Source organism: Neopelma chrysocephalum, unplaced genomic scaffold, assembly GCF_003984885.1.
Source record: "Neopelma chrysocephalum unplaced genomic scaffold, ASM398488v2 Primary Assembly neopelma1_180, whole genome shotgun sequence".
NCBI lineage: Eukaryota > Metazoa > Chordata > Aves > Passeriformes > Pipridae > Neopelma > Neopelma chrysocephalum.
In genome coordinates, this window is record NW_020897842.1 from 924,567 (window position 1) to 942,282 (window position 17,716).

At 48.8% G+C, this 17,716-nt stretch overlaps 1 protein-coding gene and 1 long non-coding RNA gene across 4 annotated transcripts in view; one reads left to right on the top strand and one right to left on the bottom strand.

The window, feature by feature from the left end:
- Window positions 1–6,384, top strand: part of SKI (SKI proto-oncogene) — a 120,308-nt gene extending 113,924 nt beyond the window's left edge. For both annotated transcript variants that reach the window (XM_027702152.1, XM_027702151.1), the window contains 2 exons: window positions 184–414; window positions 1,665–6,384. In XM_027702152.1, coding sequence (XP_027557953.1) covers window positions 184–414; window positions 1,665–1,853 — 420 coding nt within the window. In that variant the 3' untranslated portion in view covers window positions 1,854–6,384. The remainder of the gene's footprint in view (window positions 1–183; window positions 415–1,664) is intronic.
- LOC113976728 overlaps window positions 5,604–17,716 on the bottom strand; it is a 91,011-nt gene continuing 78,898 nt past the window's right edge. The window contains exons 4-6 of one of the 2 annotated variants that reach the window (XR_003537153.1): window positions 8,758–8,841; window positions 6,961–7,208; window positions 5,604–5,697 (exon numbers count right to left, since the gene is read on the bottom strand). This is a non-coding gene — a long non-coding RNA (uncharacterized LOC113976728). Of the gene's footprint in view, window positions 5,698–6,960; window positions 7,212–8,757; window positions 8,842–17,716 lie in introns of both variants that reach the window. The other variant, XR_003537152.1, reaches the window with a different exon arrangement.

Consider the following 17,716-nt stretch of genomic DNA (forward strand, 5'->3'; position numbering starts at 1 on the left):
ATCCAGGGCTTCAGGGTGGCTGGAGTGCAGGAACCCCAGAGGATTTAAAGGAAAAGAGCTTGTACCAGGGTCAGAGCGGGGTTTAGCCCCGAGCTGCCTCGGTCCCAGCCGCGGGAGGTGGGGATGGGTTTGGATCCCGGGGCTCTGCTCCCCCCTGCTCACACCTCCCTCCTCTGTGTCCAGGAGCTGGAGTTCCTGAGGGTGGCCAAGAAGGAGAAGCTGCGGGAAGCCACCGAGGCCAAGCGCAACCTGCGGAAGGAGATCGAGCGCCTGCGGGCGGAGAACGAGAAGAAGATGAAGGAGGCGAACGAGTCGCGGGTGCGGCTGAAGCGGGAGCTGGAGCAGGCGCGGCAGATCCGCGTGTGCGACAAGGGCTGCGAGGCCGGACGGCTCCGCGCCAAGTACTCGGCCCAGGTGAGGCCCCCGAGCTGGGACAGCCCTGTCCCTGTGCCTGTCCCTGGCCCTGTGCCTGTCCCTGTCCCCATCCCTCCCAGGGCACAGCTCCACCGCCCTCCCAGGGACAGCCCGGGGGAAAGTGCATCAGGAAAGGGCAGGACTCCCAAAAACGGGGCACAGGGACCAACTTAAACTCCTCGAGTTCAAACTCGCCCCCATGGCCCTGCCACACACGGGTCACCCTCGGCAGGGTTTGTCTCCCAGGGGACACTGAGCTGCTGCCAGAGGAGCTCTGGGAGCAGGGGGTGCTGGGCAGGGTGTTGTCAGACACAGGAGCTCCTTGGAGCCGGTGCTGGGCCTCAGGTGGGAGCTGCAGGTATTTGGTGTGGTGGCTTTAAGGGAGGAGGGGAAGAGGAAAAGCAGAGCCCTGGCAATCAGAGGCTCTCTGATAACGGGAAGGGGAGTGGCCCCTGTGCTGCTGAGACACGTCTGAGCAGGAGCAGGAAATGATGTGGGGCTTCCTCTCCAGCATCACAGGATGTCTCACTGATAAGGGGTGTCCAGACTAAACAGAGCCACGCCGGGAGCTGCTGCCCTGGGCGTGCCTGGCTGTTCCCAGAGCACACAACCCAGGCACCAGCAGGGCAGGTGAACCCCTGGGCTGGGCTGGGTGTGCTCCAGCTCTCTCCTGCCGGGCACTGGGGCTGCTCCAGAGCCTGTGACAACGGGGAATTTCAGTCTCCTAAAACATCCCCTCCTTGGGAAGGAATAAATGAGGTTTCCCCAAGCTAAAAGACTAAAATCACCTCAAAAAGAACTCAAGTAGCCGAATGTTCTGCAGGTTTATCTTTTCTGAAGCCAGGACTGGCAGGTTGGTAGCATCCCCTGGTGTTTGATTCCAGCCCTGTCATGGCCCCCCTGAGCCCTCCAGCTGTGCCAGAGCTGTCTCTGCCTCAAGAAGTGACAGTGATGGTGTGAGTGACCAGAGTTCTGTTGCATTAAGGAATTCTTAGGCTGTGTCTTAACTCTGCTGGATTTCACCTCCCTTGCTGGAGCTGGAGTCACTGGGAAGTTTCAAAGCTCAGCAGCCCCTGCAGAGTTGGGCAGTGGTGTAGGGAAAAAAGCAGGGAAAAGGGAATTCCTTCCTTGCCTCAATCCTGATAGTCTTACCCCTGAAGTGCACGGTTTTGTCCCTCCTCTCAGCCCGTGCAGAGCTCTGTGGTGCAGTGCAGGCTCCTGAGGCATCCCCGTGTCTGCTCTGTCCCCAGATCGAGGACCTGCAGGTGAAGCTGCAGCACGCCGAGGCCGACCGGGAGCAGCTCCGCGCCGACCTCCTGCACGAGCGGGAGGCCCGGGAACACCTGGAGAAGGTGGTCAAGGAACTTCAGGAACAACTGTGGCCTAAGTCAAGCAGCCAGCCCAGCAGTGAGAGCACCTCGAGCCCCATGGAGAACTGAGCCCAGGCCAGGGCAGGGCGGGAGCGGCGCCGGCGGGGCGGGCGCGGGGGGTGTGAGGTGTCCTGGCACCGCGGCGGGAACTCGGACTCGCAGCAGTTGGAAGGCAAACGTTGTTACCCTCTAGAACAGAAGCACTGAATTCTGCCTCTTTTTTTTTTTTTCTCCTTCCCGATCCATATAGCACAACATCTTACTGTGCCTAGAAAACACAAAGTGTTTGTAAACAAAAATACTTTTAAGTCCACAGCGAGAATTTTCTACTGGCAAACTCAAAGCAAGCGGCGGCGTCCAGCTGAACCCAGAGTCCAAGGCGAGCAGGGCGGGGGGGGTGTTCTCCTGCCCGTTGGAACATTTTGGAATTGACAAAACAAACCAACTTTTCTTATAAGCTATTTAAAATAATTCATTACACAGACTTGGTATTAAAAAAAAAAAAATTAACACGATTTTTTTATAATGAACCTTTAAAAGCAAAGCAAAACAAACAAACAAAAAAAACCAAACAAACCTTCGATGCACAATTTTTAATGACTTTATAGGCTTTGGGATTCTTTGTGCAGAAGCCCCTCTCTGGTGATGATGCCATGTCAGGAGCAGTTTTCCAGCCATCTCGGAAGCCAGCGCGGTTCCATCCCGTCACGTGGGGGTGGGGGAAGTTCAGAGTGCTTTTTCAAGTTGATTTTTTTTTTTCCTTAGAAAGAATTATCTTAATTTCCTGCCCTAAACACAAGAAGAAGGGAAGATGCAGGAGCGTGCAGGGGGTGGGGAAGGAGGTGGTGTTGGACTGAGAGCCCCACGGGCCCCGTGTGTGCACCCTTGGAGTGTGCAGAGACTTCATCCAGGAGCACTTGAGCTTTGGGAAAGGGAAGAAAGAAAGGGAGGAAGGAAATGGATGATCAGTTGGTAGAGGAACAAAGCAGAGACATCTGTGTGTTGAAGTCATTCTGAAATCTTCAGCTTTCAGTTTTCTGGAAGACTCATCTCGTTGCACCATCTCGCCGTGAGTTCAGTATTTCCCTGCCCCTGTTCCGAGTGTCCGTCAGGATTCCTGTGCCCAGGGAGGTGCAGGATTCCCGAGCCCAGGGAGGTGCAGCCTTGGACACCACAGACCACAACACCAACGTTTTTGCTGCTGTGAATAAGCCACATCGTTTTTTTAAAACCCTTTTTTGTTTTTAACCAGAAGCTCACTGTAATGTTGGGGTCCAACCGCAGCCCCGGGACACGCCGCAGCCATCACTGCCCTGGGGGTGGTGCTGAGCTTTTTTATATTTTTTTTTTTTTTAAAACCTGCACTTTGTCAGAATCTTACTCTGCATTTTATTCCCTGTTTCTGAAGCCAAGCATTCTAGATTCTGCCCTGAGAGCTGTGCAAACCATGAACCCAACCTGCCAGCACTGCCACCTCCCATCAGCATCTCCACAGAGGAGGATCCAGCAGGTCCAGGATGTTCCAAGCAGGAATTCACCAGACCAGGGAACTGGTTTTGTGGCTGTGTATCTGACCCAAGGTGGGGAGCAGCAGAGATGCTCCCAAAAGTGCTTAACAAATAAAGCTGGTGCTTTACTGATCAAGAGAAAAGTTATTTTCACCCCTAAACACTCACCTCTGACACACTCAACATGAAAATGTGATCTGGGGCTGCAGATGTGCCTTCCAGCTCATTTTTCCTCTCAGCATCTTCTCTAGGCAATGCTGACACTTTTTTACCTTAAAAGAATAAAAAGAAAAAAAAGATAAAAAAAGAGAACCCCCCTATGCATCATCACACCCAGAAGTTACTCTAAACAAAGGAACATATTTCCAGTAATCTTTATTTGCTTTTGGACATTAATGCAAACTATGTAAGCTTCAAAATTATTTCCCAGTAGACAGAAAGCGGCTTCCAATCCTAAAATTATGGTATTTACTTACAGTACATTAGAGATATTTTTTTTTTTTAAACAAGAGCTGTTTGCTTGAAACCATTATAATAACCATTATGATAACTGTGAGCATTAACAAAGAAGTTCATATATATGTTTTAGGTACAAAAAAAGAAGAAATACGAAAGGAGTGGAATTACTGGGACAATGTAAAACTGTTGGGAGCAAGAAACAGTCACACCAAGTCCATGACCTGAACCTGTCTGTGGATACAGGGGTTGGCCCTTGTGTGTTTGGGATGCTGGAGACTGGCTCTAGGTGCAGATCTCCTTCTAAAGTGCAATGCAAAAGGAATTTTGATTATGCTTGAGCAGGTTTGTTTTTGTTTTTGTTTTTTTTTTTTTATGTGGGCTTTTATTTTCTTTGTATGTTTTTTTTTCAGCGATTATTAAATCATATGCATGGATTAAACTCTGCCATATAGTCATTAATGGGCATTATTACTGTCTTATGTAAAGGGGTTCTTTTGTTATGCAGTATGCAGAAAAATGTTCTCAGCCTTATGATTTCCAGAGCTGTATTATCCACTTATTTCTTCAAGGGAAACTAAACAGCTGTGTCTGTAGTTACCATTCTGTGCATTGAGTCCCTCGTGCTCTGCTTTGCTGCCCTGCTGGGAATTACACAGAGAACAGTCCTGGCCCCCTCCTGGGACTGAGCCCTCCCTTTGCAAATTCGGCCTGTTTGGGTTTCCCCTGATCTTTGATTGTGTCTCTCCCCTTATAATTCAAGCAAAAAAGGCAGCCTGTCCATCTCCAGGTGTTTTTTTGCAGGAAAAGCAACTCTCTTACCTGTGTTTTCCTTTCCATGTCCGGGGGAGCTCCGTGGCTCCCTGGGCAGGAGGCTCCCACCCTCCTGAGGGAAGGGAACCTGCAGGATTTTCAGAGGAGGAACCAGAACAGTGAACAGTGTCACCAACAGCCAGTGATCCCAGGCAGCCTCCCCTGGGCTCAGAGGGGCAGGAAAAGGCTCCAGAACAAAATTCCAGCTGGGGGTTTCCTGTTCTGCCCCAGGTTGGTCACTCCAGGAGGGCAGAACCTGACAGGGGACTCCCCCTGCCCCAGTTAAGGCTCCACAATATTTGGTCCTTGGGAGTGAAAAGCCATTTCCATAAATGAAGGTCTGAAATCAGATATCTAAAGGTGCAAGAAAGGTGGGGACAAACATTGTCCAGCAGCAGCCAAACCCCAGGAGGGGCTCACAGGGAATGGCTTAAACTGTTGGGAATCTCCTAAACACATTTAACAATTAAATTGTTATTTTTGCAGAGTGTGTAACATGTTTCTAATTCAGAATAATTAGAACTGTCCCTGTGGCAGCCCCAGAGACACTGATGTGGGGAGGGGGGATCTGCAGGGACAGCCCCGTGTGTGAAGGTGCTGGAGGAGAGGGAGCTCTCTGTGTAATTCCTGAGGCTGCAGCACCTCAGTCAATCCCACTCCCATGGAATTCTTTCCCTGCTGCACTCCCAGGGCTCTCCAGCCCTGAGTGCAGGAGCTGCCACATCTCTCACTTCATCTGTGCTTTAGTTTCCTTTAAGAAGTTCAAAGGGAGAAGAGGTGTTTCATACAGGCTGTTGACTCTCCCTGTACTTACAAATATATTACTACTTGTATATTCAGTTTAATTACTCCTTGTTTCTATTACTGAACGAAGACTTAACGAAGGGAATAAAAACCAACAGCAATAACATTCATATCTATGGAGCAGCTAACTCTATACATAATATTCTGCTTTTCAAACAGAACTAGCCAATGTAAAAAAACATTAAAAGTAAATTCAACATGTAAATACTTTTTTTCATTTTACACTGTTGTATTATAAGTGTATATGGTGTTTACTTTTTCAAAACTCTTTCTTACCTGGTAGTTGTCTTGTTTTATGAGTTGTGTTTTTAACTGAGAAGAACCTTTGCTGTCTGTTAGGAAAAAAAAACAAAACAAAATCTTTTTGCAAGTTTTCAATGTGGGTTATAACCTTTCTCCATCATTTGCATTTTACTTGTCCTTATTTTCACTGTAAAGTATTTTATTACCAAAAGGTTGATTTTGTTCCATTCTGCCCTCTCAGCAGTCATGTGTGTTAGAGAGAAGTTTTTCTTTTTTTTTTTTGTTGGCTTGGTTGTTGTTTTGTTTTTGGTTTTGTTTTGGTTTTTTTGTTTTTTTTTTTTAATCAAAAGAACTCACAGAAATGACATTTTTTCAATTGAAGAAAAATAAATCTTTACATTTATAATAGCCAATAGCATTTCAGCACATTTTTGTTATCCTGGTCTCTCCTATGCTGCTGCTAATGACAATATTATGACTTACTCTACTATTCTAGAACTATTTTTATGTAAGTAATGTATGCTTTCTTGTTTATAAATGCCTGATTTAAAAAAAAATAAGAAAAAAGCTTGGCATATTTATCTATTTCGCTGTGTACCTTGATAGTCCTTTTCCACCCCCTTTTCCACATCCCCTCCCCCCCAATGCAGATAATATTGTAAAATAAAGGACTTTATGAGATTATGTATGAAAATAGCTATGCTTATATACCACAGTGACTGAATGTACAGTGTATAGACGCATTACCGAAAATAAAATTGTTTGTCCAGAAAACAGTGACGGGCTCTGGGCTGTTCTTGGGGTGTCCCGGGTCAGGCAGCCCCTGGTCCTGCTGGGCCTGGACAGCCCAGGGAAAGAACCTTCCCCAGATCCCTGCAGGGACACTCCTGGAAGGAGACTGGAACCAAACTGGGAATGCTGCGTTCCACTGCCCGGGGAAACTGGGACACTGGAGTGAAGTTTCTTGGGGATGGTGAGAGTTGTGAGCACAGAGGAGTTTGTCCCGGGCCAAAGAAAAAGAAATGCAAGAGGGGAAAATGCAAAAAGCAGAAGATGGAAACATATGTGAGAGTAATTCTCTCCTGGGTTTCTGAGAAGTGGCTGCAGAATTTCCACAGCCCCGGGACGGTTCTGAGGTGCCCTCGTAGAGCAGTGGAAAAGCCAGAGAATGAGCAAAGGGCTTGAAAAATAAACTTCTTATTTGTGCCTCAGTCAGCCCTGCTCTCCAGGGGTGGGTGCATGTCCCAAACACAGCCCCACGTCATTCCCTTGGGAAAGGCTCCTGGGCCCCAGATCCCACCCACTGCTCCTGGGAATTTGGGTTCTAAAATTCAAAGTTCATTGGCAGTTACCTTCTGCACAGCTGACACATCTGATCCAGGTTCCTGATGTTCTCCAGCAGCACACTCAGAGGAACTTGGTTCCACAGGCTCCGTACACAAGGAATACGTTTTCCGTAGGAATTCCTCTGCCCAGCATTCCATGGGATCACTCAGAGTTTGGGACCATTGGAGGAGCTGGTGCAGGGCAGGACTTGGCCCTGAAGGAACGAGCTGATCCTTCCCCTGCTGGTCCTTCCCAGAGACTTCCCATGGAATTCCTGCTGCAAAATAAACACCAACCCAGATTTGGGTTGGTAACAGCAGAGGCTGCAAACATCATTCTGTGCTCCATCCCCAAGGACCTCTGAGTGCAACAACACAAATTGAGAAAGCCCAGGTCAACTGTTGGGTGTTTGTGGTTATGGGGGTAACTGAGTTTTGAAAATTACTAGTTTATTGATTTCCTAACTAAAATTATCTATTTTAAATTTTATTAACAATAATTTTATTACTATCTGCCAGAATAACTTCAATTTACTCAATATAACACCCAGAACACTGGGAATGAGACCTGAACCCCCTGCGAGGAAGGGACAAAGGTGTGGAAAGTGCCGGGAATCGGGGAGGCGGCAGAAGCCCCGGAGTGTTCCCGGTGATCTCAGGGAGCTCCAGGCACTGCCAGGGAAGAGCAGAATCCAACCAACCCCAGCTGGGTGACGTACACGCCCCTGGAATTTTTATGAGCTGGCTTATGTGCTCTCCAGCCTACCTGACTGCACTGCAAATTCCCACACACTTTTATTTGGGAGGGAACAGTTTCCACAGTCCCTGGGCTGGGCTGAGGGACCAGAACTGTCCTGCACAGGATCTGGGGGGTCTCTGGCTCATGGTCTGCAATTCACTTCTGTGTTTGTTGAGTCAGCTCCTCGAGGTGGAACCTGGAGAGCTTCACGCTTTGAGTGCTTCCCCAGAGCCGTCCTGGCCCAGCTCCCAGTCCTCTGGCTCCTCCAGCTCCCACCCCAAGGCTACACCAAGGAAAGGACGTGGGATGGGATGTGAGGCCGTGAGCAGACACGGGGATCCCACCTGGGCCTGGGGCTGTTGGAGAAAATGTTCTGTGTGGGAATTTCTGAACTCCTCGTGCCCACCCCAGTCCCACTGCTGTGGGTGGATTCCCAGGAAGTTTCCAGGGAGCAGCAGCTCCCACTGCCCTGCCCAGCACAGCACACACAGCCCCCATGCCCAGCCCAGGATCCCACACTGCTCCATTCCCAGGGCAAACACCCCTGGGGGAGGCACTGACTCCCTCCCCTTGCTCCCTCCTTCCCTCCCATCCCTTTTCCCACATCAGCAGCCCTGGCTCAGGCCCTGCTGGTGATGGATCCCTTGTAATTGCTCTGAATGGATTATCCCAGCCATGGAGAGGCATTCCCAGTGCACAGCTGGAATCAGGAGCACTCGGGGAAGGACTCGAGCAAGAGACAGCTGGCTCTGGCCCCTGCCTTGTCTCTCTGCTCTTGTATTAAGCCTAACTCGATTTATTTATATTTTTAATACAATAATATCTAGGACAGCCACTGAAATCAGGGTCCAGATGGGCTCAGTGCCATCCCAACCCCCAGAACCAAACTGTGCTTCTGACAGCAAACAGCACAACTCAGGATTCAAGAGGATTGACCTCCCACCCTGCTCAGACCTTGCACATTTAGTCAAGTAAGAATCCACCCTTTTCAGTGGGTAACAGTACCCAAAAACTGGGAAATCAATCCATGCATATTCTGGCAATTACTGGCTAAAAGACATCAGATGAAATGCTTCTCTCCTTACCTTACTGCTGCCTTCCTCCCTCTGCCCAGATAAACTGCCAGCAGTTTGTTTACCAGGATCCCAGTGACACTCTGATTTGTATGGCTGGGGGGAGAAAAAACATGAATAAACAAGTGTGAGACAGGCTGTTACACAGGAACAAAATACAGCAACTGGATCCGCTGTACATTAATTTTGTGCATTTATCTGTAGCAGCCCAGTACTGAGGGGCAGCAGATCCACATCCACGGGGCTTAAACTGGAAATGGGATCAACATCAAAGTGTTCTGCCCTGCAAACTTTCATTGGGGTAACATAAGGAATAAAGGGAAACAGCAGCACCCTGACAGGGCCCAGCAGGGCAAAGCTGACCCTGTTCCATGTCTTCTGCCACTGGAAGGTCTCAGTCACTGGGGTTTCCAGTTTTCTTCTAGGATTCCTACACTATACACAGACCATGGATTGTCCTCAAGGAACCAGGACTCAGGTGCTCTCACCCCCTTCAGTTTGGTGCTGGTTCCACCCTGGATTTCATTCCTGCAGCACCACACTTTGCTCAGCCTGGTCAGGACACTCCCGAGGGCAATGGCACCTCCACGGGACAGGTTTGGTATGAACAGTGCAAACTTCACACTTCCAACCTTCAATTCCAACCAAAACCCAAATCCCACTCTGAAACAAGCTCCATCCAACACCACATTCCAGCCCAAAGCTCCCTCTGCAATCTGGGACAGCAAAATGAAACCCTGGAGCTGAGGAGGAGCTGTGCTGGTCTGGTGCTGGCTCAGCAGTGGGACCCTCCTGCTCACCCCACACTCCCTGGCCAGCACATCCCCTGAGGTGATGCCCAACCCCCAGAACTCCAGGGAATGATGCCCCAGGATGTTCCCAACTAGTTTGTTGTCTGAGCAGAAATGGACAACTATAAAAAAAGAAGCTTTTTTTAAAAATCATCCAACACAAACCCTCTTCCCATTTTTGCACCCCAAAAGCAGCCTGTGGGCAGGGGAGAGGGGACAGTGGATTGGGGAGCCCCAGTGACACCCTGGGCTCGTGCAGCTGGGAGATAACGTGCTGTGCAGGTCACTGGCTCTTAAGCACTGTGTTATCTGCCTGTAACACACACCTTGTTGTGTCTCACTGCTTAATTACAGCTCATACGCAGGCCATAATATCGCTTATCATTAGCCAGAGGATGACAATTACAATTTAAGATTAAACTGTTTCCTTTTTTCCTTCAGCCAAGTCTCTGTGACACTTCCCTGCCCAAGAAAAGACTTGCACATGCAGAACAAATCCACACGTTAATTGGTGATGTGGCCTCACAAGGATGTGTCATTTGGGGAGCACAAACTGCACGTGAACATCACTCAGCACTGCCAGAGCCCAGCCCTGAACCTGCAGGGGCAGCAGGGCAGGCCTGGAGAGCCCCAAGGCAGCAATAAAACACTGAAATCCCGGGATGTGCAGGTTCCAGCCTGGGCACTGCCCAGAGCAGTGTCTCAGCCTGCAGCCAGCCCAGTCCTCCCCTTCAGCTCCCCCTCCTCCAGTCACCCTGCACTCCTTCAGCCTCACCCCTCCATCCCTCTCCCTGGCTCTGGAAGGGCTGTCCCAGTGCTCTGGGTGACCCAGGCAGAGCACCCACCCTCCCCCTGCCCCTCTCCTGCACTGCTGCAGAAACTGGGCTCTGGCTCACACTTGATGTGAAAAAAGGTTTTCCTGGAATTTCTGAGGGCTTTTGTCAAGAGCCTTTGTCAGGGCTCCTGTTTCAGAAATGGACACAGCTGACAGAGATCCCAGAGCTGGAAGCAGTTTGGACTATTAAAGGATCAGCAAAAAACGCTGAGTCTGCACAAGCTGAACTGTCATTAAGTAGCTTCTCCCTCCCCACAGAACAGGGCTGTGTTACTGAGCACAAACACCACCAGCACGGAGAGGCTGCTGGAAAATATTCTGCATTAAAACCCACAGAGGCCTGAGAGCAGGTTTAACTACTGATCACCACCAATAAAGCTTAAAGACTGAACAGGGACTGCATCTCTGCACCTCTGCTGAGCATCTGAGATGCTCCCAGAGCAAAGCCTTCCCCTGCTGAACACAACTGTGATCACACATGGTTGGGATGCCTCAGGATGTCAGAGGGCAATGGTTTAAATCTTGTGCCCTGTATTTTGTCAACTCCCATTTATCCCACCCAGCACAGGGGTATGACACATAAATCTTCCAAAAATGTGTTCTGATCTTTCACCTACAGTAGATTAAAAATAGCCCCGAGCAAGAGCTTTTAGCATTTTGTCATAGCAATTTCTCCATCAAATAAGATAAATCACCAGCTCCATGGGGAAGGAATGAACCCACCCAGAGACCTGATAATGAAAGAGGCTGAGTTCCACCTCCAAGAAGCAGGAGCTGTGCTCCTGCTGGAAATCCCCACTGAGCTCACGTTGCAGCCCAGGACACGTCAGGCCCATCCAGGGAGGCTTTTCTTTCCTCCCTGCACACTTTCCATTTAAGCCTCAAAACAGCTTTGGGAGCCCAAGAGAAAGCCTTGAGCCTTGTTTTGGATTTTGCAATCCTTTCACACGACTTTGGGCAGAATGCCCATTGCCAGTTTCGTTGAGACAACAACAATATTAAATGAAAGATGAGCAAATAAAGGAAAACTTGCTCATCACAATTATACTGAGAGATAGCTGTGATTTCTGTCACTCATCTTTTGGTATCTTGTTGGTTATTCACATTTGGGTAGAAGTTGGAGGATGGAAGGGAGTGTGAGGTTCAGCCCCAAGTGGTTTGTGTCACACCAGGGATGTCAAGGCAAGAGAAGGGCATTAGGAGGGACTGACTCCTCCACCCCACACAAGTAGGTTATGGGAACACAGCACATCTCCCAGAGCCCTTCCAGCACTGGAACAGGCAGCATTCCCCCTTTCCTTCCAGTTGCCAGTCACCACAAGCCCATCTTATGTGTATCCTCAGGATAAATCCTGGATGCATCAGGGACCAAAGGGCTCTGACACTTCCAGCTCCTGCCCACTCAAATCCAGGCACAGAGGGGGATTTCTCCCTCTGTTCATGGAGCTGTGCAGGATCTCCCATCCCTCCCTCAGCACAAGGATCCAGTGGATCTCAATAAGAGGCCCAACATCCTGCCTGTCCCTCTGTCCCTGCCTGTCCCTGCCCTCAGCCCCACACCACGTTTCCAGGTTAGAAGCAGTTTATATGGAGGCAATGAACTATTCTCAGGTGTTATAAATGTTTTACAGGTCGGGACACGACACAATCATTTACTAGAGCAGCTTTTAATCATTGACCAGCTGGGGCTGAATGGGGCTGGGTGTGACCCCAAGGCCTGGCATCGTGGCTGCCCCACTGGAGACGGGCCCAGGGATCCCACAGTCCAAGGATTAACCACACACCCCAGGGCAGGGACTGCCAAGGCTCCCAGCCAGGAGCTGTGACAGGTCAGAGTCACAGAACCACAGTCAGCACAGGACAGTTCACTCAACCTCCTCATTTGGTGACTCAAATGTCTCAGGTCTGACTGTTCATTATCTCCAGCTCCAGTGATGGAAGCAATGGGATGTTAAACACTGGTAGGGATATAAGGGATTGCACCAAAGCTCCTGGTATGGGGCTGCAATCTTCAAGTCCCCTGAATTTTTGGCATCCTGGTGCTTTTCTTGAACACCCAGGAGTGTTTCCTGCCCTCTCTGGAAGGATACAAAGGAATAGCTTTATTTCCTTGGCACTTTTAGTGGGATGAGTAAGAAAGTCCTAGGTGAGCTCAAACTGCTGACTGTCCTGGTATTTTCAGACAGCTCAAATGCTTCTACAACACAAGGACATTATGAAGTATAAAACATCTCTTTACTGTAAAACTGATGCTATTTTGCCCTGGCAACAACCCGCCCATTGATGGAGTTTTTCCGTGGATTCCTTTTCCCCCCTCAGCATGAATTCCACTCCTGTGCCCTTATGCCATATTTCAATTATCCACTACATAAGTGATCTTCCTGCATTAAATCTGATTTAGGGGGAGTTCACAACACGGGGCATCTGCACAAGAGCCCTCCCTGCAGCAAACCATCTTCCAGTGCTTCCCAAGCTCCTCAGGATTTGCTCTCCCAGCCTCTCCTCCCATAGCAGATGGGTGTTTTCCTCATGGAGCTGTGCAGCAGCAGAGCCCATTTCCACCCCGACCACCTTCTGTCCTGCAGATTCATCCTTAGATGATAAATCAGCCACCCTCCAGCTCTGATCTTTGAGCTGGCAGAGCCCAAGGGTTGCTGCACAGCTGCTGAAGGGACTGTTCTCTCACTCAAACACGTGCTGGAACACTTCCCTGAGTGGACAGGGGGTGACCCCCGGGCAGGCTGACCCTCAGGGTAACCCTGGAGGTACCACAAGTGTCTGGGCTGTGTTTGTGCAGCCTGATAAGCTCTAATCTGATGGAGACTTCCCCCCACGGGCTGCCTGCGTCAGCCAGGGGATATTCCAAGGGTGCTGCTTATCTGGCTGAGCACAAATGGAAACTCATTCAGGGAACTCGGTGCCTGAGAGATAAAGCTGGGGAGGGACACAGGAGATGAGGTTATCACTCACACAGGCAGGCCTGAAAAACCCCACCCCGTCATTAGAGGGGCAATTAAAAGATAAAGTCATCGTAGACCTTCAGAAGTTGGACAGGTGTCTCATTCCAGTCTGAGCCACTGGATGTAAAGCACTGATGAGTCCTCAGAAATCTGGATCCCAATGGCACTGATTTCAAAGTGCAATCAAATTTATATTATGCTCTTTTAAAAAACTGTCTGCTCCCATTCATTCTTCATGAGTTGTTGGAACAAATGAATCCGCAAATTTAGGTTATAAAGTGAAGAACCATGAGGGAAGCACGATCCATATTTCACATTGTGATGGAACACCAGTTCCCAGAAGGATCCCAGCACCAAAAACGAGCCCTTGAGTTTAGGGTGGGACAACAATTAAGACACCTTTGTTCACTCCTCACACAGTGAACACTCCTGTCCCTCTCCAGCAGACTCAGTGACTGCTCTGGGGACCCACTGCCTCCAAAAACATCTCTCTGAATTAAGCCACTGCTGACTAGCAATGAAATTTCAAACAAAAATATTTCCCTTCTCAAGACATGCCAGGGCTAAAGGAAATCTAAAACAACTCTTTCTTTTTCCTGTATCTTGAGAACTCCTCTGTAGCAGAGCCCCAGCCCTGCAGGAGGGGCTGTGTGAGACCCAGCCCAGGGCACTTTCATTTCCCCAGCCCTCAAACGCTCCAATTCTCTCCCTCCCAGCAGAGCTGGGCTGGGCCCAGCCCCTCTTTCAGTTCTCACAGGGTTTGTTTCCCACAGCTGCTCTTTGGCCAAGCTGTGAATGAACCTGAAAATTCATTTGAAAGCCCCTCTCTGGTTTCTCGAGCTTTCACAGCTACAGAACAGCTCCTTCCTCAACACTTGCACCCCCCTGCAGGGAATTCCCCCGGCCCAGGGGGAGTCACCAGGGAGGCTTGGAGACCCTGAGAAGGGTTTCATCTCCAGTGAGGGACAGAGTGGTTCCCAGTGGGGCTGGGACATGTTCTTTTCCAGGCTCTGGGACTGTTGTGGAAGTTTGGACTCGCAGAGTTCGGTGCTCCAGCTCTGGAGCCCCCAGGAGGGGCCCTCTCTGAGGAGTTCTGGGCTCTGGTACAGGGTTAAGGTTCTACCAGAACCTAACACAGACTCAGTCCCCAAGTTCACACCCAGAACCCCAAGGGGAGCCATCATTTTTAATTCATTTTGACAAATCAAACCTCAAATTGTTCCGAATGTGCATGTGAAATCTGGATGATCACCTTATTATAATTATGTGCTATATATATACAAATATATATTGTCTAGAAATCCAACTACTTATATCAAGGTAATAATTAGAAAAAACCCTGTAAAATGAAAACCCACAGTAACTGTTGGTTTCTGATGAACCCACAGGAAAAAAAGGATGCCTCCATTCTGCATATTGAGCCCATACCTGTTCCATTTTTACAACTTACAAGTGCCTGGATTTTACACTGCTTTTCCTGGACCCTCAAACAAACAAAGAGGTGAACCTAAGACACTTCTTTGTAGATCAGCTCTCAAAACTGTCGTGTTTTGGGGACAGGAACTTCCCCCAACACACGAACACAGCTCCAGAGCAGCACATCTTTGATCTTCCCTTATAGCCAGCACATCACAAAATAATTAATACTGTTCAGAAGTTCCTTACACATTCACACACGCTGCTGCAGGAGAGTTCATGCCCGTGAACCCCTTTTTTTAAATCAGTATTTCTGACTGATCAAAGGAAATTACTGACACAGAGGCAGCTCCAACGACACTCACAGGAGCATAATTTAAATAAACACCGTGTAAACAACCTCCTGAGACACGTTCAGCTGTGCCCCCTCCTTCTGGGGAAAGGAAAGGTGACAGGAAAGGCAGAGGGGGGAGGGCTCAGCCAGATTTTAACTTTGTGCAGCAGATACTCATCCCAAGGGCATTAAATGTGCACAGGAATGGCCCCAAACATCCAGGACAGCTGACACAAAACTGTGTGAGAAACCTCTCGGGTCTCTGAATCCGGGTGACTGGATGTAAAACCACTTCTTGGGAACAGTCTCCAACTCCAGTCCCTACCTGGGAACAGTTGAGAAAAATATCAGCCTGCGTTGGCCAAAATTCTGCCAAGCAACATTCCAGCACTTCAGCAGTGCAGTATCATGTTCCACGTTTGAGGAACATTCCCGGGAACATTCCCAGGCATCCTTGACTTTACTAGTGTGGACACAGCCTGAGATTTCCAGATGCTCACTAGAATGAAGTTTTGGTACTTGGACATTGTCATCTGAACAGAGAACCCAGGCAAACAAAAAAAAAAGGGCTTTATTATGGCAGAAGTGAATATTGGAGTTAACAGCACTTCCTAGGAGGGGCTCCAGGGCCAGTCTGGAAGCAGCTCCAGGGAGCACTGGCCAGAAAGCTGTGAGCTCGTGAGACCTTCACTTCTTTATTCCACCCCCTCACTCCAGCACTGCCCTGGAGCAAACAGGGACAGCAGGACCTGCAGATCCCAGTCCAACACCTCCGGGGCAGATCCTCCCCTGGGAATCAGGGAGGGATCTCCCAGCAGGAGCCCCCACAGCTGAGATGAGAAATGAGATGTCTCTGCCAGTGAAAGCACACACAAAACAGAGGTTCCTGCCCACAGACCTGAGGTTTCCCTTCTCACCTCCCTCCCCCTCCCCTTTGATCAGCACAACTGTGTCATTTGAACACAGGGAGACACCAACTCCAGCTGCACCTCTGGGCTGTGACAAAAAACTCCGCGAAAACAAAAATACTCCATGATGTTCAGAAAGGCAAACAGAACTGGAAAAGGTGCAGAAAGTGGAGAGAAGGATTGGGAAAGACACAGAACAACCTCAGTGAAGGAAACTGCAACAGACACTGAAGTTCAAATAGTTTGACAAACAGGAGAAAAAACACAACATCAATTTTGTGTTTTTCCTGTGGGTTTTTTAACATTCCTGAAATAATCTGGTTCACAAAACACGCGTTTCCAACTCAGGCAAAAAAAGCACCATCAGAGGGATGTATTTGGGATAATTGATTGGGTTGGACAACGCTTTTCATATAGAAATACTTTTAAATGGCTGAAAAATCTTGAGAGTCATTTGAAACAAGAAAACAGAACTTTCATCTGCTTCCTTTGATTTCTAATTCCTGATGTTCTTGGATCACATTTCCAAGAGGTTTTTTCCTCTTCCAGCTTCAAAAGCCACAGAAAACTCAGCTCTTTAAACACAAGCCCAGGAGTCCCGTGACATGAATGTAGAGGTGGGCTTGACAAAAACTCCCAATACCACAATGTTAAAAACCAAGGAGTTGGCAAAATACCTCAGATTTGAGGAGGTGAAGAAATATGAGTGGCACTAGACGGACTCGAACAGCTGTAAGCATTTCAGCTCAAGATTTTAAAATTTCTGTCAAAATATTGCAGTGCAAAACCAACATTCTCCGTGGAAAGCAGCTATTTTTGGTGAAAAAGCTATTTTATCAAAATTCTATTTTCCATTAAACACAGTTTTGACAGAAACTTTTCGACTCTCCTTATTCAGTGTTATGCTCTGTAGCTGGAACTGTTAGCAGCTTTTAGGCTGTTCTCTACAACTGCAAAGATTTAGAGGGACTTGGCAAAGGCGGAAAACAGGAAAAAAAAATCTGATTTAAGACTCACATATCTGTCCCTCCGTATCACACATCCCTGGAAATTATTTCCATTGAAGTTTAATAGGATACATGACAGGCACAGAACAGCAATGCTACTTCAAAGCTATTAATACTTCCTTTCTTGACTATTTTCCCCCCTCTAAAATGTATTGGCAAAGCCTCTCTCCTCTATGAGCCCTGGATATTCCCATTTTGGCTTAATGACCTGGGGGGGCATTTGTTACCTGGTCAGGTGCTGGCACCACTGGTCAGGGTGTTCATCTGGGGGGTTCTGAGGGTGGAGTTGCCCCCTCCTGTCCTGTGGGATTTGTGGGCTCTGCTGGAATTCCTCAGTGCTCCCTGGGGGTATCATTTACAGCTCAGCCTGAACCAAAACTGGGGAGAAACAGGGAATCAGGGGGTGCCAAACAGCTCCTTGGAAAATCAGACCCCACTGTTGCACTGTTGGAGAGGAGGAGGAAGAAGGACCAGAGAGCTCTCGAGTATCATGTGTTGCAGCACTTTTTTCTTTTTTTAAGCTTTTTTTTTTAAGAGTCAGGCAGAGCCCAGGCACAGAACACCCTGGACCCAAGGGAATGAAAAAGCCAAAAAGAAAACCAAGCCTGAAGCAGATCCAAGGGGAGGAATCTTCCACACTGCATCTCTGCCTGACTGTTCAGCAAAGGATGCAGGGCAGCAGGGGCTGTAGGGGCAGCAGGGGCTGTAGGGGCAGCAGGG